Source organism: Melospiza melodia, chromosome 5, assembly GCF_035770615.1.
Source record: "Melospiza melodia melodia isolate bMelMel2 chromosome 5, bMelMel2.pri, whole genome shotgun sequence".
NCBI lineage: Eukaryota > Metazoa > Chordata > Aves > Passeriformes > Passerellidae > Melospiza > Melospiza melodia.
Genome location: NC_086198.1, coordinates 12,932,365 through 12,950,851, shown reverse-complemented (window position 1 = coordinate 12,950,851; position 18,487 = coordinate 12,932,365). Strand labels below are relative to the sequence as shown.

The window sequence follows — 18,487 nt, the reverse complement described above, 5'->3', positions numbered from 1 at the left end:
AGGCATGAAGCTCCTGCCCTTATGTGGAGTAAATCTTTGCTCCTCAGTGCTCCCCCCAGGTTGCATGAGGTCAGCCTGCAGAGTCAAACAGTTTGTAGCCAGCTACATTGACATCAAATCCCACATACACAAGTCCACAGTTTCTTTAAGCATTTTGCCTGTTAATGTAGTGACAATAATGTATGTTTAAGGAATGATATAGGATTGAAGATGTTTCCGCTTTCAGGAGTGAGATAAAAAAAGGCAAGGAGACTTACTTAACTTAATGGAAACCATAAAGGCTAATAAGAATTAGTTTGGTGACTTATTCCTAAAGAATTGTTTATTGCTGGTGTTGGAGCACTTCTGTGTTTAGGGACTGACTGGCTGAAGGCCAGGGCAATTTGCTGTCATTCCTGTCTTTGACGAGTGAGGCCATTCAGTAGATGTGTGCCCAAGCTATTTCTGCCTTAATGCAGTATTTATTCTCATGGAATGTGGAGTAGTTACCATCCTTACATCCTCTCTGCCATTACTAACACTAAGTTTTGGAAAAAGTAGTAGCATTATTGTAAGATTCTATCTGTAAAAGAATTGCTAAGTTATTCAGCCTCTCTTCCATCTTTCTTTTCAAAGCTCACTGCTTTAAAAGTTTGTCTCATGATAACCAAAAGAGGTTCAGGACATGAGTTTCCCGGGCAGAAGTGCTCATGCAGCTTAAAAAATAGCAACTGAAGTTGCTGGAGTTTTCTCCTCTGCTGAGTCTCCCACTTTTGTTGCTACTCTCTAGAAAATTTGACTTTCACAAAAGTATTGCTGCAAATGCTTTCTGTTTGGTTGTTGTGTTTTTGTTTGTGATTTTGCAACATGTTATTGCCATCAGAATAAGCTAAGCTGTATGGGGGTGACAAATCTGCCACCAGAAGAAAAATAAAGGAAGCAATCCAGGCAGCCATTTGATATCTCTGCAGAGAGTATGTCAAGAAAAGAAAAACCCTGGGAAAAACAGAAGATTAGAGGAGTAAAATATAGAAACCCTTTGCAATGGGTGGTATTAGCATTAGTAGTCCTTAATAATTTGTGCCTAGGTGAGATTGTTTAACTCAGAGGAATTTTTGACAGGTTGGAGGACCTGAAATCTACTACATGATATTTGAAACAATTATTCAGAATAAACGGCATCAGTTTGGCTGATTTGTCTTGTTTTAAAAATTTTAATTCATCATTTCAAGCAGCATTTTGAGGTTTAAACATACTTTAGTGCTTTTCAGTGTTTTAAGATGCTCCCTGCATCTCAGTTTGCTTACATCACTAATCTTTCCCTTTTAACACAAGTTCTCCAGATTCATCTTTGGGATTTGAAATAGATTATATGTACCAGTGGACTGTAGTTATCTGTGATTTTAAATATTCATTACATGACATACAAAACTTAATATCAGTCTTTCTTAAAGAGACTTGGCAAACCAGAATTATATAAGATAATAATTCAATTTATGCTTTTGGAAGCCTGCCATTTTCTGCCTTTGCTGGTGACCAGTCTTGTGTAGTGCTGTATGTCATTACCATTTTCACTGATGAAGATGAATTGCTAAACACTGACCAATCCTTATTTAATATTATGTCTACAGACTGTGAGACAAATTAATTTTCAGTGCTCTTCCTCTATGTTTATGGGTATAGCCACTATTATTTCTCATAATAGTTATACCTGAAGCTCCCTTTACATACCACATCAGAATTTGTCTCAAAGAAATCACTCCTGATGTTTGATTGTTTCAGGAGAGAAGAATGTGCAAAAATGTCAATTCACTTATAAGAAAGTCTAATTATTTTTTTTTCTTTATAATAGTATCTGGTGTCCCTAAAACTGCTCTCTAGAATCATGTAGAATTCTCTGGTAGGAATTGAAACATAAGTCTCATTCTTGTACTACTGGAAGTCATTAAAATTGTACTTTTTGTATAGCAGGAATTAATTTCCAGCAGTAATTTTCATATTTCTCTACTACATTAGCTCATCCCTAAAAAGTAAAATCTGTCAAGTAAAATCTCCACTGGTTTTACAGTATATCACAGGCAGTTGCATCTGTGCAAACATTACAGCTTCCTATCAGGAACTTGCTAAACGTACGAGATGGAAGCAAACTTCTCTACACTGCTTGTAGGTGTTAGCATTGAGCCTGCTTATCTATAGGGAAAAATATATCTCAGCACATCTTTTATAATCAGGGATGTGACTGTAGGCAACAGAAATAATAAATCCATTACCATCACTGCAGAGCATGAGAATTCTGCCATAGACTTCAGTGAGGTCTGGGCTTAAATACAGCACTGCTCAAGTGCTGGGAACCAAAGCTGTTCAATAGCTGTTGTTTAAGCAGCTGATCCTTTAATAAGGCTCATCCTTTTTGTAATAGGTGGCTGATCCTTTTGCTCTAATTGGATCACTCCTCTCCTAGAAGATCTCTTTCCCACTATGTGGAAGTCCAGCAGCGGATCAGTGAAAACAATGAAATCCAATTCTGAAGAAATTGGGCCAAACCTAAAGGTCGCACTTATGAGGCTTTACCTTGATGCCTTGCAGTGATGCAAATGGAAGTTTTATGCAATAATAATTAATTTGACCCACATATATCTTAGTTTCTGATTTCTACCTAATTGTGACAGGTCAAACAAGTTACAGGAGAACTTAAATAAGTGATCTCACAAATCACATTGTAGAGGCTTTGTCAGTCATATCTTCTGTTTTCTCCTGTGCTTTGCTAGGATTATCAACGTTGCAAGCTGTGCTGGATTCTGCTGCTGAAAAGAAATGGCAAGTGACTGCTATCAATGTAGGAAATATTAACAATGAGAGAAAAGATGAAACTTACCGTTCACTGTTTCAAGATCTAGAGGTAAAAAAGGAAAGACGAGTGATTTTGGACTGTGAGCGCGATAAAGTCAACGACATTGTTGATCAGGTTTGCTGTTCTTCTTTCTTCAGTGACAGCAGTTAGCAGTATTCTATAAGTAAATGTAATGAGTTCATTTGTTTTGATGGTATTTCTGTGATTGTTATGAATCATTTGGCAGTCACAGGTTTGTATTGAGGACTGCATATGTGCCAGGGAGAAAGTGAACACACAAATCCTATTATCCCTACCTTTGCCCAAAGGCAAGATAACTCTATCTGGATGATCCTGTATAGTTTTCTATCCTAGTTATTTAAAAGAAAGGCACTAATTTATGAAATACCTTGTTCAGACTCTTTTACAGCATAAGTAGTATACTGTATTATACATAGTTGCAACACTATTATATCTGGTCTGATACAGTTAGTTATGTCTAAGGATTAGTTCTTTTTACACCTAGAAGGTATTTTCTCCCTCTAATACATTTTCTGAGAACCTTTTATGTGTAGGGAAAACTGTATCACAGCTTCTCTTCCTCATTTAATGCTCTTTGAAATTTGTATTTTGAAGCTTTTTGTCATTTGTACTTTCCTTGCTTGTCTCTTCATTTTGTGTCACTCCTAAAGTGTGCTAACCAAAATTGGATGCTGTTTTTCATAGCTAGCGCCTCCTGAGCTTTAAAAAGAGCAGCAAAATCTGTCTTCTCTCCACCCATGCAAATTATTTGCCAAAATGACTTTAAAAAAAAAAAAAATCTTTTTAGCAACACTATCATGGTTCTCTGATTCAAATTACTGCAGTACTTTCAAATCTACCACTTCAGTCCTGGAGCCTAGGAAGTTCTTACTGGCTCTGTACCTTCCTACTTTTCATGCATGCAGAGCACAATGGAAAATTGTAAGGATAGTTCCCTGTTGGCTTGAGCTTCGTCATGTGAGACTGTGCAGCATCAGGAGGGATGTATCATCAGAGTATGGATGTATTTGTTTGAAGGTTTTTTGAAGGGCTTGTTATTTTGGTCTTTGTTTTGAAGGTCGTTATATTTTGAGGAGGCTGAGACAATGAGCAGTGTCCTTAATGCAGTACATTATATTTGTGTGTTTTATTTGGAATTCATAGCCACAACCTCTTTTTCTGATTTTCAAGATAAATTTGAATTTGATCCTGTTCTCAAGAGCATTTAATCTCTGAGAGTTTGATCTGTCTATCATCTGCAGTTTTTAAAAATCATTTTCTTACTTATCAATGTCAAGAAATGTACAATGTAGGGCAATGTTTGACATAAGTAGTCCTTATAGGTCATCTTCATTTGGTTCTGTGTGGCTTTTCAAACGGTTCTTTACCTACCTTACAGTGATTTTTTCTCTTGTCCATGTCTCTTGTGAGTTTCTAATGATGTCCTACAGAACAATCACCTTTTTAGACTCAGGATGTCACATCTTGCTGCTTCTTGATTATCAGACCAGAGAAAAGAAAGATACTGCTTTGACATGTTTCGATCTTGACAAGACTATTTTTAGCATTTACCTTACTATCCTATACATTCTTTTTAAAATAAGTATGTAGTATTCATTATAACTTCTGATGTGAAACTTTGGCTGACTGTACTTTTCTTTAGTTTCACCTTTCAGCCACTTTTTATAGACAAGAACTCTCTTTTCCCTTCAGTTACAACTCATTTTTACAGTCTTTGTTTCATAATAGACCTATTTTTGTCTTTGTCTGCTTCTTATTTGGATTGCATTTCTGGGATATTTTTCTTGCCCTAGTTGCACTTTGATGGATTCTGCCTTTTTTAGAACTTTAGAGTTTCTCAGCTTATCCCCACAGACTTGTGCTACTCCTCAGACATACAGCTGGCTAAGCTTTTGTTTCTGCTGTTTTGATTTGTATGTCACTGAAGAATCCTAGATAACAACCAAATCAGCCTCACAGGACAGTTAATATAACTCTGGTTAGTTGTTCTCCTCTAAATAATTTACTGGTCTGCCCTGGAATATGTTCTCTTAAACGGTTTGCAGCTGTCCCAAATGGGTTTAGTCTTGGAATTGTCTTCAGAAGATAGCCTAGTTGTTTCTGCACTTTTGTCTGGTTTTTAAGCCCATTATCCTTCCAATCAGTAAGTTCCCTTCCTCACATTTAAAGGTAAAATCACTTTCTATTTCCAAAAGAAAGTTTAACTGATTCTCTAATAATTTTCTCATTCTCTTGAAATGAAATGTTGAGCAATGGATTTCTTGGCCTGCGAGTATACTTCGAGTGTGTTCTGATTTTCTTTTCTAATAGCAATGTACTTTAGGTCTTGATTTGCTACAAGATTTATTTCTTGTAAAATTACTTTAATTTCTGCCCTGAAAAAGACCCTCAGATATTTCCTTCATTTTATGAGGATGCCTGAAGTAGACACATCATATCAGTATCCCTTTTTCTGTGTATTTTTACTGCAAGAAATGCAACAGGCTTTCTGTTAACCAGATTTTCCTTGAATCCCAAAGTACTATTTACATTGCACAATACAGAAAGGAACAATTTCTTCCCTTCCTTCCTTGCTTTCTATTACTGAACAAATCTTTTCATTTTGCTTTGATTTACCCTGCAAATATTTTAAGCTGAGGTGACAGCCTCAGGTTTACCCAGTTAGACTTTGTAGCCCTTGGATCTTTGTATAGGCACAAAATATATTTGCCAAGTTGCTTTATCATTCTTGTTTTTGGTCTTGTGTTATAGTTTCTCTTCAGATTTCAATGATTCATATGAGTTGAAAAATATTTCAGTTCCCCAGCTCTGTTCAGTCTAGTTTATGTTCCTCTTCTCTGATCTGGCAAGTCTGTGTTACCATGCTCTTTATTAAATGGCTTCTGTCTCTTCTCAGGCAGCTTCCTTTGCAGAATCTCATTTCACCCTGCTAACACCCTTTAGGCAACTCTGTAATTACTGCCACTACTTGTCTATCCCTGCCAGAGAAGGTCCTCTGAGCTGCTGAATAGCTTTTGTGTGCACAGCTCCTTCATCGTGGCTTTTGGTACTACCACTGAATTTTCATATTTTTAACTGGCAGCATCCTTGAAGTTTCAGCAAGCTGGGTTGATAAAAGAGTACACAGTGGCAGCTAGAGCAGAGTTACTGAGCATTAATTCAGAGGCTTGCAGCTGCTGGTTGTCTTCTCAGGTACCAATGATGAAGAAATATTTCATACAGAAGAGCTAATCTAGTTGGTATAACTGAAATTTCTTTGGAAGCAGCAGCAACGTAAGAGACACACCTTGAAAATATTTCTTACTTAAACCTCTTAATGAGTATTTAGTTTTAAGTAGTCTGATCCAGGTAATTGTTTTAGGATATGTAAGTCCATATATCATATATATATATCTATATATATAGATATATATATATATAGACATATATACACCTCAAAAGAGGAACAATTTAATTACTTCATTACTTCCATGGCTTTTGTAATGTGATCCCTCTCAGTCTCAAACTCTAGTATGTAAACTCAGTGTTAAAACTGCTTTCAGTTATATTTCTGTAACTTCATGAAACCAAGTATGTGGAATGCTGTTCACTAGTACCCTGACATAAGTTTCAGGATACCTAGTCTGAATATTTTAGCTATATGTTAAAAGAGGAAATGAATGAGTCATCCTCTCTTAATTTAAGCTCATTGTTCAAAAGATGGAATAAACCTCTAGACTCCTCTTATCTTGCACATCCTTCCTCTGGAGAAGTGCTTAGCTTCAAAATGCAAACTTCCCCATGCAGACATAGCCTTAGTTGGGCTTGTTTGGGAGAAGAATTCATGCTATAGGTGTGCCAGCAGAGATGTTGAGAAACCTCCAGCTGGCTTTGAGGGAGATTGTGAGGAAGACTTAGGGCAATAAACAATTTGAAGTTTACAAGGTTTCCTCATAACTCATGAATGTCAGTGAGCAGAATGCAGCAGGAGTCTGAGGCACAGTGTTTCTGGCCCGTGATGCCTGCTCTCTCCTGGCTGGTTGTGCCCTGATACACACCACAGCAATCAGCATTCAGCACCTGTGTCTGGAGGGACTCTCCCTCTTGGGACTTGGACTTCAACGTGGCTGATTTCTAGCAGCAAAGGGTATGCTCAGTGGTGCATTAGGTAAAATAAAGGATAAAGCAGCACACAAACTCAGCATTGCATGGCATTAACACTAAAAAATTTTTACATCACGCTGCATTTTGTACCTTTCAATCTTTGTCTGTATACCAGGTGAACATTCTCCATTATGGGCTATTTCTTCTTTTTTCACAGGTTATCACAATTGGTAAACATGTTAAAGGATACCACTATATCATTGCAAATCTGGTAAGCATTCTTAGTGTTTAAAATACCTGTATTGCTCATTTGACTGTGGAAGCACATCAGCTGGTATTTTGTTTTGAATACACCTCAGAAAACAGAAAAAAGCTAAATATTTTTATCCTTGCTGAATTAATGCTTGTGTTGAGATTATATTTGTTTATTGGCTGAGTTTTTTCAGGCTTTAAATACCTCTTATCATATTCCCATCAATGGGAATAAAGGTTGCTCATCACCTTCAATAGAACTTCTCTTTTTCTACATACTTTAGAAAAAGATGGTATGTAAAATAGAGAAATAACTTTCTGCATCATAGGATGATACATTCATTCAGCAAGGTGATGATTTCTCTCTCACAACTTTTAAACTACTTAAGAATCACAGTTCTCACGTTTCATTCTGCTAGACTAGTGAATCTCAGATTTCCACATTTCATCCCTCAGGTTGGCTGGGTGATCAGTCTGAATTCATGTTTTCTTGAGCACAGGTGATCAGACTGTATAGCTAATGGTGTTCATGCAGGGAAAGCTCAAAAAACTCACTAAATTCTGTCAAGGGAATTTTTTTGAAATTGTGTCTAAAGGTGAAGGGCCTTTTTATTGATATTAAAGTCTATAAACACCTTCTTACTGAAGCTAGAGGAACTCATCCAGACCTTTTTTGTAATAGACAAAGCAAATTCTGCACGCCCAAATCTCATTTATCCTGGTCAAGAAAAGAGTTTTGGGGGCTGTATAGTGCAAGTGCCACCAAACGATTTTTTTTATCATTTATCTTGAACTGTGACAGTGTTTGATATAAATTCCAGCAGGGCCCCAATTGACTCTGTCTTCCATAGTGCTTTGAGGAGCCTGAGGAAACAGAAGGAGCATGGTGTGTCTCTGGCCCTTGAGGCATAACCCCTGACTCCTCCTGGCCTTTGATGGAAACACTTCCCCCTCCAGGCAGGCAGAGCTCTGAAGAGTCATGTGGGTGCCATGGGGTGAAGAAATCTTTTGCTTTAAATGCCTCTTTAAAAGCTGAACACTGGGGTTTCGTTCCTATATCTTAATAACTAATTTTTGGATAAAGAAATTGAGGTGCTGATATTCATAAAGCAGGCATAAAAGTCTTATAAAATGTGAGAAATTATCTGTTAGACATCTGTGGTTTGCATTGCAAATGTTGCATAAACAGTATTTTGAGTCTTAAGGGAAATTTTCTAAAATGTGCCCAGTGGATTTCATGATGTTAACTGGTTGCTATTTTAACCATTGCTTTAAATTTGTAATAGTAAATCCATAAGATCTAAAAATTACTGAATCTTATGTTTTAAAGCTGTTTAATATCATGTATAAAGTATTTATGGAAGTGATTTTAAAAACTTGTTTTTCTCTGCCAGAAGGAAAACTTATCTAGTATTTGAATCATATCTTCACTGAATCCACCTGCTTTCTTCTTTTTGGACTGTAGTAATATTCTCCTCCAATCTGATCAGTCATTCAGGAAATTGGTCTATTTTGAAAACTAAGAAATGCAGATAGATGGAGAAGAGGTTTGAATATACAATGAATATCAAGTTACATGATCAGTGTAGAAGTGTCTGCATTAGCAGGCAACAACATGAGGATCATTAAAATGCAGTAACTAAAGACCATCTCATATAGCAATTGTAGCAACTTCTGATAACGAGGTTTGAATTTGCTGCTTCTTTTTGTATTCGCTCACAACATTCATTTATAATGAAGCGTCTGACATCATTATTTCATGTAAATGCCTTTGTATGGTTATTTGGGTGAAGTTAAATCACAGAAAACAGAACACAAGAACTTTTTGTAAGAATGGGAAGTAGTTCTTTATGTCAGAGGGTTGAGGCAGTGGAGATGGCAAGTCCTTCCACGTGCTTTGGAGTTCCTAAAAGAGAGGATACAGCTGTGGCTGTAAGTATTCCTGCCTAAAACCTGCTTGCCTGTTACTCATGTCTCGTGTTCCCTTTCTCACCTAACTGGTCCTGTTAAAATTAGCAGGATGTTTAGGATGGCAAGGACAGGTCCACTGAGCCCTTCCTCACCATAGAAGTGTTTGTCTAGTGGGCAGCAAGAAGCATTGCTGGCTGATGCAGCTGATGACTTAATCTTGGCAGCCCAAGGTTTAAGTTGGATCCAGTTTGAGGAAAATGTTGGCTTACTGTTCTGCAGTAGAGGTCATATGGTAACTCTTGCTTTTTATACACTATTGAGAGAACTGCCAAAACTGTTAAAATAACAGACAGTTTTTTTTTGTGCTCAGGGATTTACTGATGGAGATTTGTCGAAAATTCAGTTTGGAGGAGCTAATGTCTCAGGATTTCAGATAGTTGACTATGATGATCCCGTGGTGTCGAAATTTATACAACGTTGGTCAACACTGGAGGAAAAGGAATATCCTGGTGCACACACTAGTACAATCAAGGTAGGTCTTATGTTTGTTTTAACTGCACTAGAAGTACAGGAAGTGAAGGGTTTGGAATAGAATAGCAAGGTACAGAGAAAGCCCTTGAAAAGCCACAGTCCCAGCATAATTTTATATTTTTTAGGAGTACTTTTAACATTCTCTGTCATAGGACTGATTGAGCAAAGATACTACACTCTTAAAAATGTTCAAGGTAATTTTTTTCTTGTGTCATTCTAAATCTGTGCCTGACAGTTCGTTAGGTAATTGGTTTAGATATCATGACAGATTAACTAGATCTACTGACTTTTTTTGATTTTTATCTTTCTCTGTTTTGAAATGTTTCTCTTTCTCTGTATTTTGAAATGCTTAAAGACAAATATTAATCATTTCTGGGGAGCACAGATTTAGCACTTTTTTGATGTAACATAATAACAAAAAGAAATGGTTAGACAGTTCCTTTGAGACAGATGCCCAAGTCCTACAAAGACTTAGAAAATTCAATGCTGTGCCTGACATGCAGAATCATGGTCTGATTTCAGGCCTGCATGACACACAATGTAACACTGGGCAAGTGGTTTAGGTTTTTTACCTCAGTTTTACTTCCGGATGAGACTGGGATAATAGTACCTTCTCACTTTCTCTAACTATCAATTAGTGGCTGCAGGATATTAAAAAGAATAATTCAATTTTAATGTTAGATTATTTCTGTTTTAAGTGATACAATCAGAGATTTTAATAAGAACAAGGTATTAAATAGCTCTAAAAGACAAAAAAATAAGTTGCAAATGTTCTAGCCATATCTTTTTTTGTGCTATAATTTGAATATGAAGCATGTTCTTAATTTATAATGAAATTAATAAAAAGTTCAGCATGGAAGGAAGAACCATTTTTTTTTCAAAGGCCTGATAGAAAACCTTAATTTTAATTTTAAAAAAAATATAGACTCCTTTTTTATGAGGCCAAGTTTGGTGGTAACTTAGACCAAGTGATTTTTTTTTTTTCCGGTGGTTACTTTTGTAGTTTAAAGTCTTTATAACAGAGGTAGTGAATTTCTTACTTGATGTTTGCAAAAGTAAACTGGAGTCTGTGTGAGGTCTTTAGGTACATTTGTATTACAGTTGTGGAGTGTATGTAATCTGTATTGCTCTCATTTAGGAAATAGGGAAGGGAATGTGGCTGTGGAGAATTAACAGAATCCTTTTGTCTCTCTGATTCTTGAGTGCCCAAATCTGCCTACACATTCATGTTGCAGAATCATAGTCTGGAAATAATAATAGGGAAATACATAAAGCACATGACTGCAGTGAAGAACTCAAACTGAAACCTTCAAGATGCAGTTTTTATCGAAGATGGAAAAATAAATGTGTGAGACACAGTAGTAAGGTCTCTGGTTACTTACACGGGGGGGGGGGGGAAATTGCATGTGTGTTAGATAACATGAAATGGTGGCAATGTTGTATTAAAGCACTGAAATCTCTAACTCTGTCACAGGTATTCCCTTTATTTCTTCCATGATAAGTCCTTTCAATTCTAGTAGAAAGTGAAAGAGTTGAAGCTGAGTATTTGCATTATCTTCTGCTTTTGAGATTTATTTTGTTATGCATAGGAAAAGTAAAATATCTTGAATTTCATTAATTTAAGACATATTTTAAATTAGTTTAAAATGCTGACTTCTCTTCCTTTTTATATTGTTTGCTCAAGATATATATATAGGACTGCACTGATACTCACTGAAGAAATTGAGATCTATGTTAGATTATCAGATAATTTAAAATGCTAGAAGTATTGATGGTAGGAAAGTGTGGATGCATATTGCAATGTTTGGTGACATTGATTGTATCAGTTGCTGTATTTCTTTGTGTAGCTTTCTGTCTCTTGCCCTTATACACATATTATTTGTCATTTTTGCTTGCCATTACAGGTAGGGTTAGAGGTATGTCACATTTCATTCCCACTTTAGAGGGAGCTAGAGGCAGGGCAGAATTATAGAAATCATGGAAACAGGGCAGGAAAGGTCTTTGAGCAGTCAGTCACCCTTCTGTCCTCCTTGCCTGAAGGCAGAATCAGATAAACCTGTGTAGTTCCTCTGAGTAGTGATTTCACAGCTTCTCCAAGCATCTATCTCAGCTTAAATGATCTTGGTTTTGGCTTTTGTCTAACCTTAATCAGCCTTGATATCACCTAATCCATTACTCCTTTATATGTTTCTAATGGCTGTGAGAGGCTTCTGCTTTTTCATTGTCCTCCTGTATTTGAAAATGGCTGCAACCCTTCCTGCCTTTCATTCCTCCCTGCAAAACCAAATAATCTCTTTTCTTTTGAATTTTCTGCTCTCAGATCCTGTTTGTTATTTTGCTCTGGAGCTTTCTATTTGGTACCTCTTTGAAATGCCAGACTGGCTACTGCAACACATCTGAGTGCTATTCTGAGGAAATGGAAATAATGGCTTCATGCGTCTCAGAGACAGTACTCATTTCAGGGAGCTCTTTTGTATTAGTTTCTTTTACTTTTTTTTTTCCTCTCCTCACCACCATGACACTAGTGAGATGTATTTCTCATGGGATCGATGCTAACAGCCAAATCTTTTTCTGCATTCCTTTCTTGTGCTGCTGCCAATTTAGATGGGCTCATACCATATCTGTCCACTTCATCATTACTTTTAAGTACAGGCTTTTTTCATCAACTCGTGCTGAGTTGCATTTCTTACCTGTCCTTTGTGAGCATTTCATTCCTTTTTATATTTTTATTCTAGCTGTGTTGCCCTCTGCTTCGGTATAAACATCTAGATTACTGAGCAGGTTAGTGCACTGGTCTCCCCCTTGTCCCTTAAGTGGTCTTACAAATAACTTTTTTCCCCTTTTGATTTTGAGGTAGTTGTCCAAATTGCCAGTGTTGATAATTGAACTTTTGCTCCCAGTCCCATGGAATCTAGGAAACTCTTGCTGCAGATTCTGTATGAAGCAGATAGGAAGGCTGACAAGAGCCCTGCATCGTCAGTATAGAAATGAGAGGTGGTTACATGCCCCTAACAGGTAATATTATCTCTGGGATTGCAAGTGTTCTGTCATTGCAGACAAAAACATTGCAACTCTGTTGTATTATCTTCCTTTTTTAATCCAAAAGTAAGTGTACATTCATTTCACATTACAAAATGCAAGCCAATGGACTATGACTGAGCTGATAAGACACACCACAGCATCCAAGTACAGTCCTGAAAATAGAGAAAGGCATCCTTTCCAAGAAAATGTGTATTTCAAAGGAACATGCTCTTCAAGAAAGAAGAGCATTGCTAAAAGCCTCTTCCACAGATGCTGTATCAAATTACTTTAAAAATGTATCTTTTCAATTTATAAAATATTAATTATAAAAAAATGCTATCTTAGGACATAGATGAGAAAGGACTCTGATCTCATTTGTTGCTGCACTGTACCTGTACTGATAAAAGCACAAGTTTTATAGATTAAGCAGGATGCTTAAAACAAGTGCTTTGCAGACTTTTTTATGGAATATTTTTATATCTTTCAAAATTAACGCTGATACATTGTTTACTTCAGGTTAAATTTAAAACATTTCTGTTGTAACCAAGGGTGTTACCAGTCTCTGTATGCAGTTCTAGAAGAGCTGCTGTGTAGATCTTGAAACACAGAGTTGAGCATCCTCACTAATTTTTAGTCAAGTAGCAAAAAGACATGTTTAATTTTATAAAGGCTGAATAATAACAAGTTGAAATTTTCTTTTGATCCAGTAGGGCTTTCTGAGCCTAATGCTGTTCCAGGCTGTTACATTCAAGGCAAGCTTCTTTATCTTGTGGAAGGACCCTAAAGGACAACACATCCATTCACATCCAACTGCTCCAGTTTGCTGATCTGATCAGCCCATTCTGTCTCTTTGGTCCATTTGCTGAAAGAAGCTCAATCAGTATCTCTTGAAGGCTAGTGGGACATAAGTTATATTGCCTTTGTGTGGCTGGGTTTTAGTAGAAGGGGACAACAGGAGTGGCTTTTGTGAGAAGCTTCTGGAAGCTTCCCCCACATCCAGTGAAGCCAATACCAGCTGGCTCCAAGACTGACCCTGTGGCTCCCCAAGGCTGAGCTCATCAGGGAAGGTGGTGGTGCCTCTGATAACACATTCAAGAAGAGGACAAAGCTGCTGCACAACAGCAGCCAGAGGGAGGAGTGACAATATGAGAGAAACAGCCCTGCAGACAGTGCAGAAGGAAGGACAGGGGGTGGACCAGGTGCCAGAGAAGAAATTTCCCTGCAGGGGAAGAGTGTGAGGAGGAAGTAATGGTAGAGATGGGTGCTGAACAGACTGCAACCCCCTTCCACAGCCCCCTGTGCCACTATGGGAACAGAGTATAAAGAATTTGTGAGTGAAGTTGTGTCCAGGGAGAAGGGAGAAGTGGGTTGAGATGTTTGGAAATTTGTTTTTTATTTTCTCATTATCTTGCTTTGGTTTGATTGGTAATAAAATTTTTTGTGAGCTGAGTCTGTTCTTCCTGTTATGGTCATTGCTGAGTGATCCCTCCCTGCCATTATCCCAACCCGTGAGCCTTTCATTTTATTTTCTCTTCCCAGTCCCTCTGAGGAAGGGAGTGACAGAACAGCTTTGGTGTCACCTAGTCTCCAGCCAGAGCCAAACCCCCACCTAAGCACTAGGCTGCAAGTAGGTATGTCCTGTGAGGGACAGCAAAGGTCTCTGAGCTTGTCTCCTTTGGAGAGGAGGAGGCTGAGGAGTGACCCCATTGCTCTCTACAGCTTTCTAAGGAGGGAGAGTGGAGAGGGTGGTGCTGAGATCAACTCCTTGGTATCCTGTGACAAGGGGATGTGTGGGAATGGTTCAGAGCTGCCCCAGAGCAGGTTCGGACTGGACCTGTGGAAGCATTTATTTATATTTCTTTCATTTTTTTAGGATAGTCAAACACAGGAACAGTCCTCCATGAGTGCTGGTCAACATCCCAAGCCTGTCTGTTTGAGAGGCATTGGGACAATTCTGCTAAAACCCACTTTAGAATTGGTCAGCCCTGAATTGTTCAGGCAGTTGGACTAGATAATCATTGTAGGTCTATCCAACTGAGACAGTCTATTCTACAAGCCATCCTACTCTGGGATAAGCTTTTGTAAGAGCAACCTGAGGCTTGAAGTGCCTGAGACAGCTTGCATATGATATATACAGAAACTATGTGCAGCATGCAGAAAAAAATTTGGGGCTGCCTGGTTGAAGACCTAATTAAGCTCAGACTTGCAGAGAATCCCATTGTGTCAGAAGGTGATAACAACCCTGGTACTCATGCAGCTATTTTGGATGGGTGAAACTATTTCATGCTGGCACATAATGTTTCAGATTTTCTCTTTTCATGGTTGTATTTCTGGCTTCATAATCTCTTTTCCCATCCAACAAATGCATAGCTAAGATACCAAAAACACTAGATTGTTTTTACTCCTGATTTTGTCTTCAGTAATTTCACATTTTCGGGTTTTTCTTTATAGTCAAGTCATATAGTCTTTAGGCAATTATTATGAAACCATAAGTCAGGAGTAATGATGCTTGTAACTGACAGATGCTGGTTTAACTATACTGGTGCTAATTTAGCAGAAGGATTCAATACAGGTAACATGCAGAAGAAAAAATACAAACATGCATAGCACACAATTATTTACCTTGCAGAAATAATTAACATTTAGATGACACACTTATAATAAGGAGCAAAGAAGAAAACAACATGAACAAAGAAGAAAACACAGAAAACAATTATGCACACTGAAAATTCAGACGGCAGTTTGTGTAGATATAGATGACAAAGCAAAAGTGTACAGTTGATGAATTAGACATTATCTTCATTTTGAGCCTTGCCTCGTATGATTGCAGCGTGTTGGAAAATGGTTTTATAATGCAATGAATTTTAATAAGAGTTATAGGGCATATTCTGTTCCACCTGCTACAGTTTTAATAGAAAAATATGATTGGATATACCTTAATTCATGTGGATCATAACGATTTATAAATACGATTTTTCTAATAGGTAATTTTTAGTATTTATTACAAGGCTGAACAAAGAACTGATCTGGAGTATTTTTGGTTTTTTCTAAGTTTCTTGATAAAGCTGTAGATTTTTGAGATTGTTCTGCCTGTTTTCAGTCCTTGCATTTTGGTTTTCTGGGCATAAAAAAGATACTCATCTGGCAGTTAGTTTCACTGGGCTTTCAAATCCCACTGTTCAGTCTTCTCTATTTGAAAAAATAAATACAAAAAATGTGAGCATAAAAAATTCCAGTGTTCAACTTCATGCTTCTTTTTAATAGCTTAAGGCTGTTTTGTGTAAGTAATCACTCATTCCAGCATAGCTGGTTTGGGTTGGGTTGTTGTTGTTGTTTTTCTTTGAAGAAAAGTCAATTAAAGAATGGAACATTTAGTCACTGAAAGCAATGGGTGGTTTGAGGCAATATCTGTAGATTTGTCTCAGACATGCAAAAGGCCAATTGACCCAGATCCTTCGATCCTGCAAGTGAAAGTGGCTAAACTGTGCTAAAGCAGATTTCAGAAAACTACAGAGCCAAGGTCTGATGTCTCTATGAAGCTGTGTTTCTTTGAACTTGAATCCCCTTATTCTTAGTAATTATAAATTGTTAAGGATCTTCAGCCAACAAAGTGCAGTGGATTCCACCTGCCTATTTTTCCAGGAACTCTGTATTGCCTTTTCTCAGCCAGCAATTCATCTGGATATGGTGGATATAAACAGGAAAAACTACTATTCCTTCATGATTCAAGTGTTCTTCAAGGTCAGACATAACCCTGGCCTCACAAAGATCAATGTCATTTAGGACAGTAGAGCTTGATGGAGAACTGGGGATAAGAGGAGCAGAGGGACTCATAGACAAAGATGAAAATAGGAGGAGGAGGAGGAATGATTTCATGCAAAAAAGGGGTCAGCAAAGTGAAAAGAGGCTGTTGAAATGTGAGTGAAAGACACAGGAAAGTGGTGCAGCTCAGAGCTGGAGAGGCATCTGTGACTTCAAGTTTCTCGGGTCAGGGGAATAAGGGAGGAGGAGAAGCACTGGGGGTACTTAAATGAATAAGGAGGGGAGACAAGCAGGATTTTTTCTGGGGCAAGTCTGGTATTAAGGACCAATTAATGTCGGTAGCTGCCCGTATTACCTGGCATGGGGTGGCAGAAAAGTAAAAATGAAGTGTTTATTATTATTTGACAATAACTATGTCTTGGAGAAATCAGGAATCTGGTGAGAATGGTGTATTCAATTCTATTAGTATTCTGCTTAGAAATTAGATTGGAGCAAACAGGAGGAAGCTTTTTATCTTGATACAGCAGGTATCTTGTTGCTGATTAGGGTAGATGAGGAGTGATAATGAACATGGGGAATTGCGGTTTAGGAATTGTTTTAAGGGTTTTTGTGTTTCTTCTTTTTTCCTATTGTTTTACATTTAAGGCTTGAACTATTACTATTAGTTTTAAATGGCATATTTTGAAAATTCTTAGAACACCACAGTGTATAGGATGAGACTGCTGATTGGATTTTTTTCTCCCTCTCTCCTCTTGGAAAAAAAATAAAAAACCCAAAAACCAAACCAAACAAACAAAAAAACCAACAAAACAGCAAACACCAAAAAAATGCCAAAACCCATATTCTCAATAAAAAGTCAAAGAACTCTACACATACTTCAACACTTCAAACATTCACATTAATTCTTTTAAATCCTTTTCTTGGAGTTTATCTTTTTCAGAGAATTCTTTTCCCTTTCTATTTGTACATTTTGTTCTCATTCCTGCTTGGTCTGTTTACTGTTTTTCTGTTTTCACTACTGTGACCAAAGGCTTCAGTTTTTGCTGCTGGATCCTGCTGATTTTTAATACTGTTGAGAGTGACATACTTTGTTCTGACTTAGCCTTGAAGAAAAAGATTTTATGTATTTATCTGGTGAAAATTAAAAAGTTGTATGTTTTTTGTGTTTTACAGTGAATTCAAGGTGATTTTATCATTAGTGGCATTGCTGGTTTGCATGTTTATTCTAAGTTAGAAGTAAGATTGCACAAATCATTCTAGAGCCTTACTAATTTTGCTACTATGTATATTTTCCTTAGGCACTGGCATGATTAGAATGTAGCAGCATCTTTTATAAGTGAAATGCTGTTCAATTCCAAATATTTTTTTTTTTGTTATTTCTATAAAACTTCTTTATTTCAAATCCAAGTAAATGGTTTCCATTTACTATAATGGAAGACCAAAGTGCTTTAAAACCTGTATTCTCAATGTAAGATAAAAAAAAGGTAGGTACCTGCACTCTTCTTCTCCTGCTGTACTAGCACCTCTGATGACTCTAGTGAGAAGATTGTTCTCTACTGGAAGCAATCATGGGGGAGGAATTACAGTTCAGGAATCTCATTCCTATTAAAGAAGAAGATAAAATAGGTAGAAAGGCCAAGCACTTTGGGCGTTATAAATCTTGTGATCTTTGCTATATTCAGTTTTTAAAAGAGTGAAAGAAGGTCACTTTCTCCTATAAATATCCTACAATGGGAGCATTAGGATAATTCCAGTGCCCCAGTCTTGTCAGTCTCTGCTGGATGTGCTGTGAGCATGTCTTTGAAATAAAAGTTAGACTTCCAGGAATTTGGGGTTTGACAAGTGCCTGTTACTGGGCTATCTGTTCTGGGTGTGCTCAGAAAGCAGCCTTTCTAAACCAAGCAAAGAGATAATTAAAACACAAAGCATGTCAATAGTCAGCAGATTTTCTGGATAGCAGTTTTGGAGCTGAACACAAGTTTTTCTAAAGTGACACTTGCTTAAGGTGTTCCTTGCATCTTGTGCAGTATGGTACTTCAAAGCAAAAATGCCTGCTTGTTTAGGTTTTCTGTGCAC

At 37.3% G+C, this 18,487-nt stretch overlaps 1 protein-coding gene across 5 annotated transcripts in view; it reads left to right on the top strand.

The window, feature by feature from the left end:
• GRIA2 (glutamate ionotropic receptor AMPA type subunit 2) overlaps positions 1 to 18,487 on the top strand; it is an 89,317-nt gene that overhangs the window by 42,573 nt on the left and 28,257 nt on the right. For all 5 annotated transcript variants that reach the window (XR_010027748.1, XM_063156312.1, XM_063156310.1 and 2 more), the window contains exons 4-6: positions 2,748 to 2,944; positions 7,152 to 7,205; positions 9,468 to 9,629. Coding sequence is in view for 4 of the 5 variants with exons in the window: in XM_063156312.1 (XP_063012382.1) it covers positions 2,748 to 2,944; positions 7,152 to 7,205; positions 9,468 to 9,629 (413 nt within the window). In the remaining variant the exon portion in view is untranslated. The remainder of the gene's footprint in view (positions 1 to 2,747; positions 2,945 to 7,151; positions 7,206 to 9,467; positions 9,630 to 18,487) is intronic.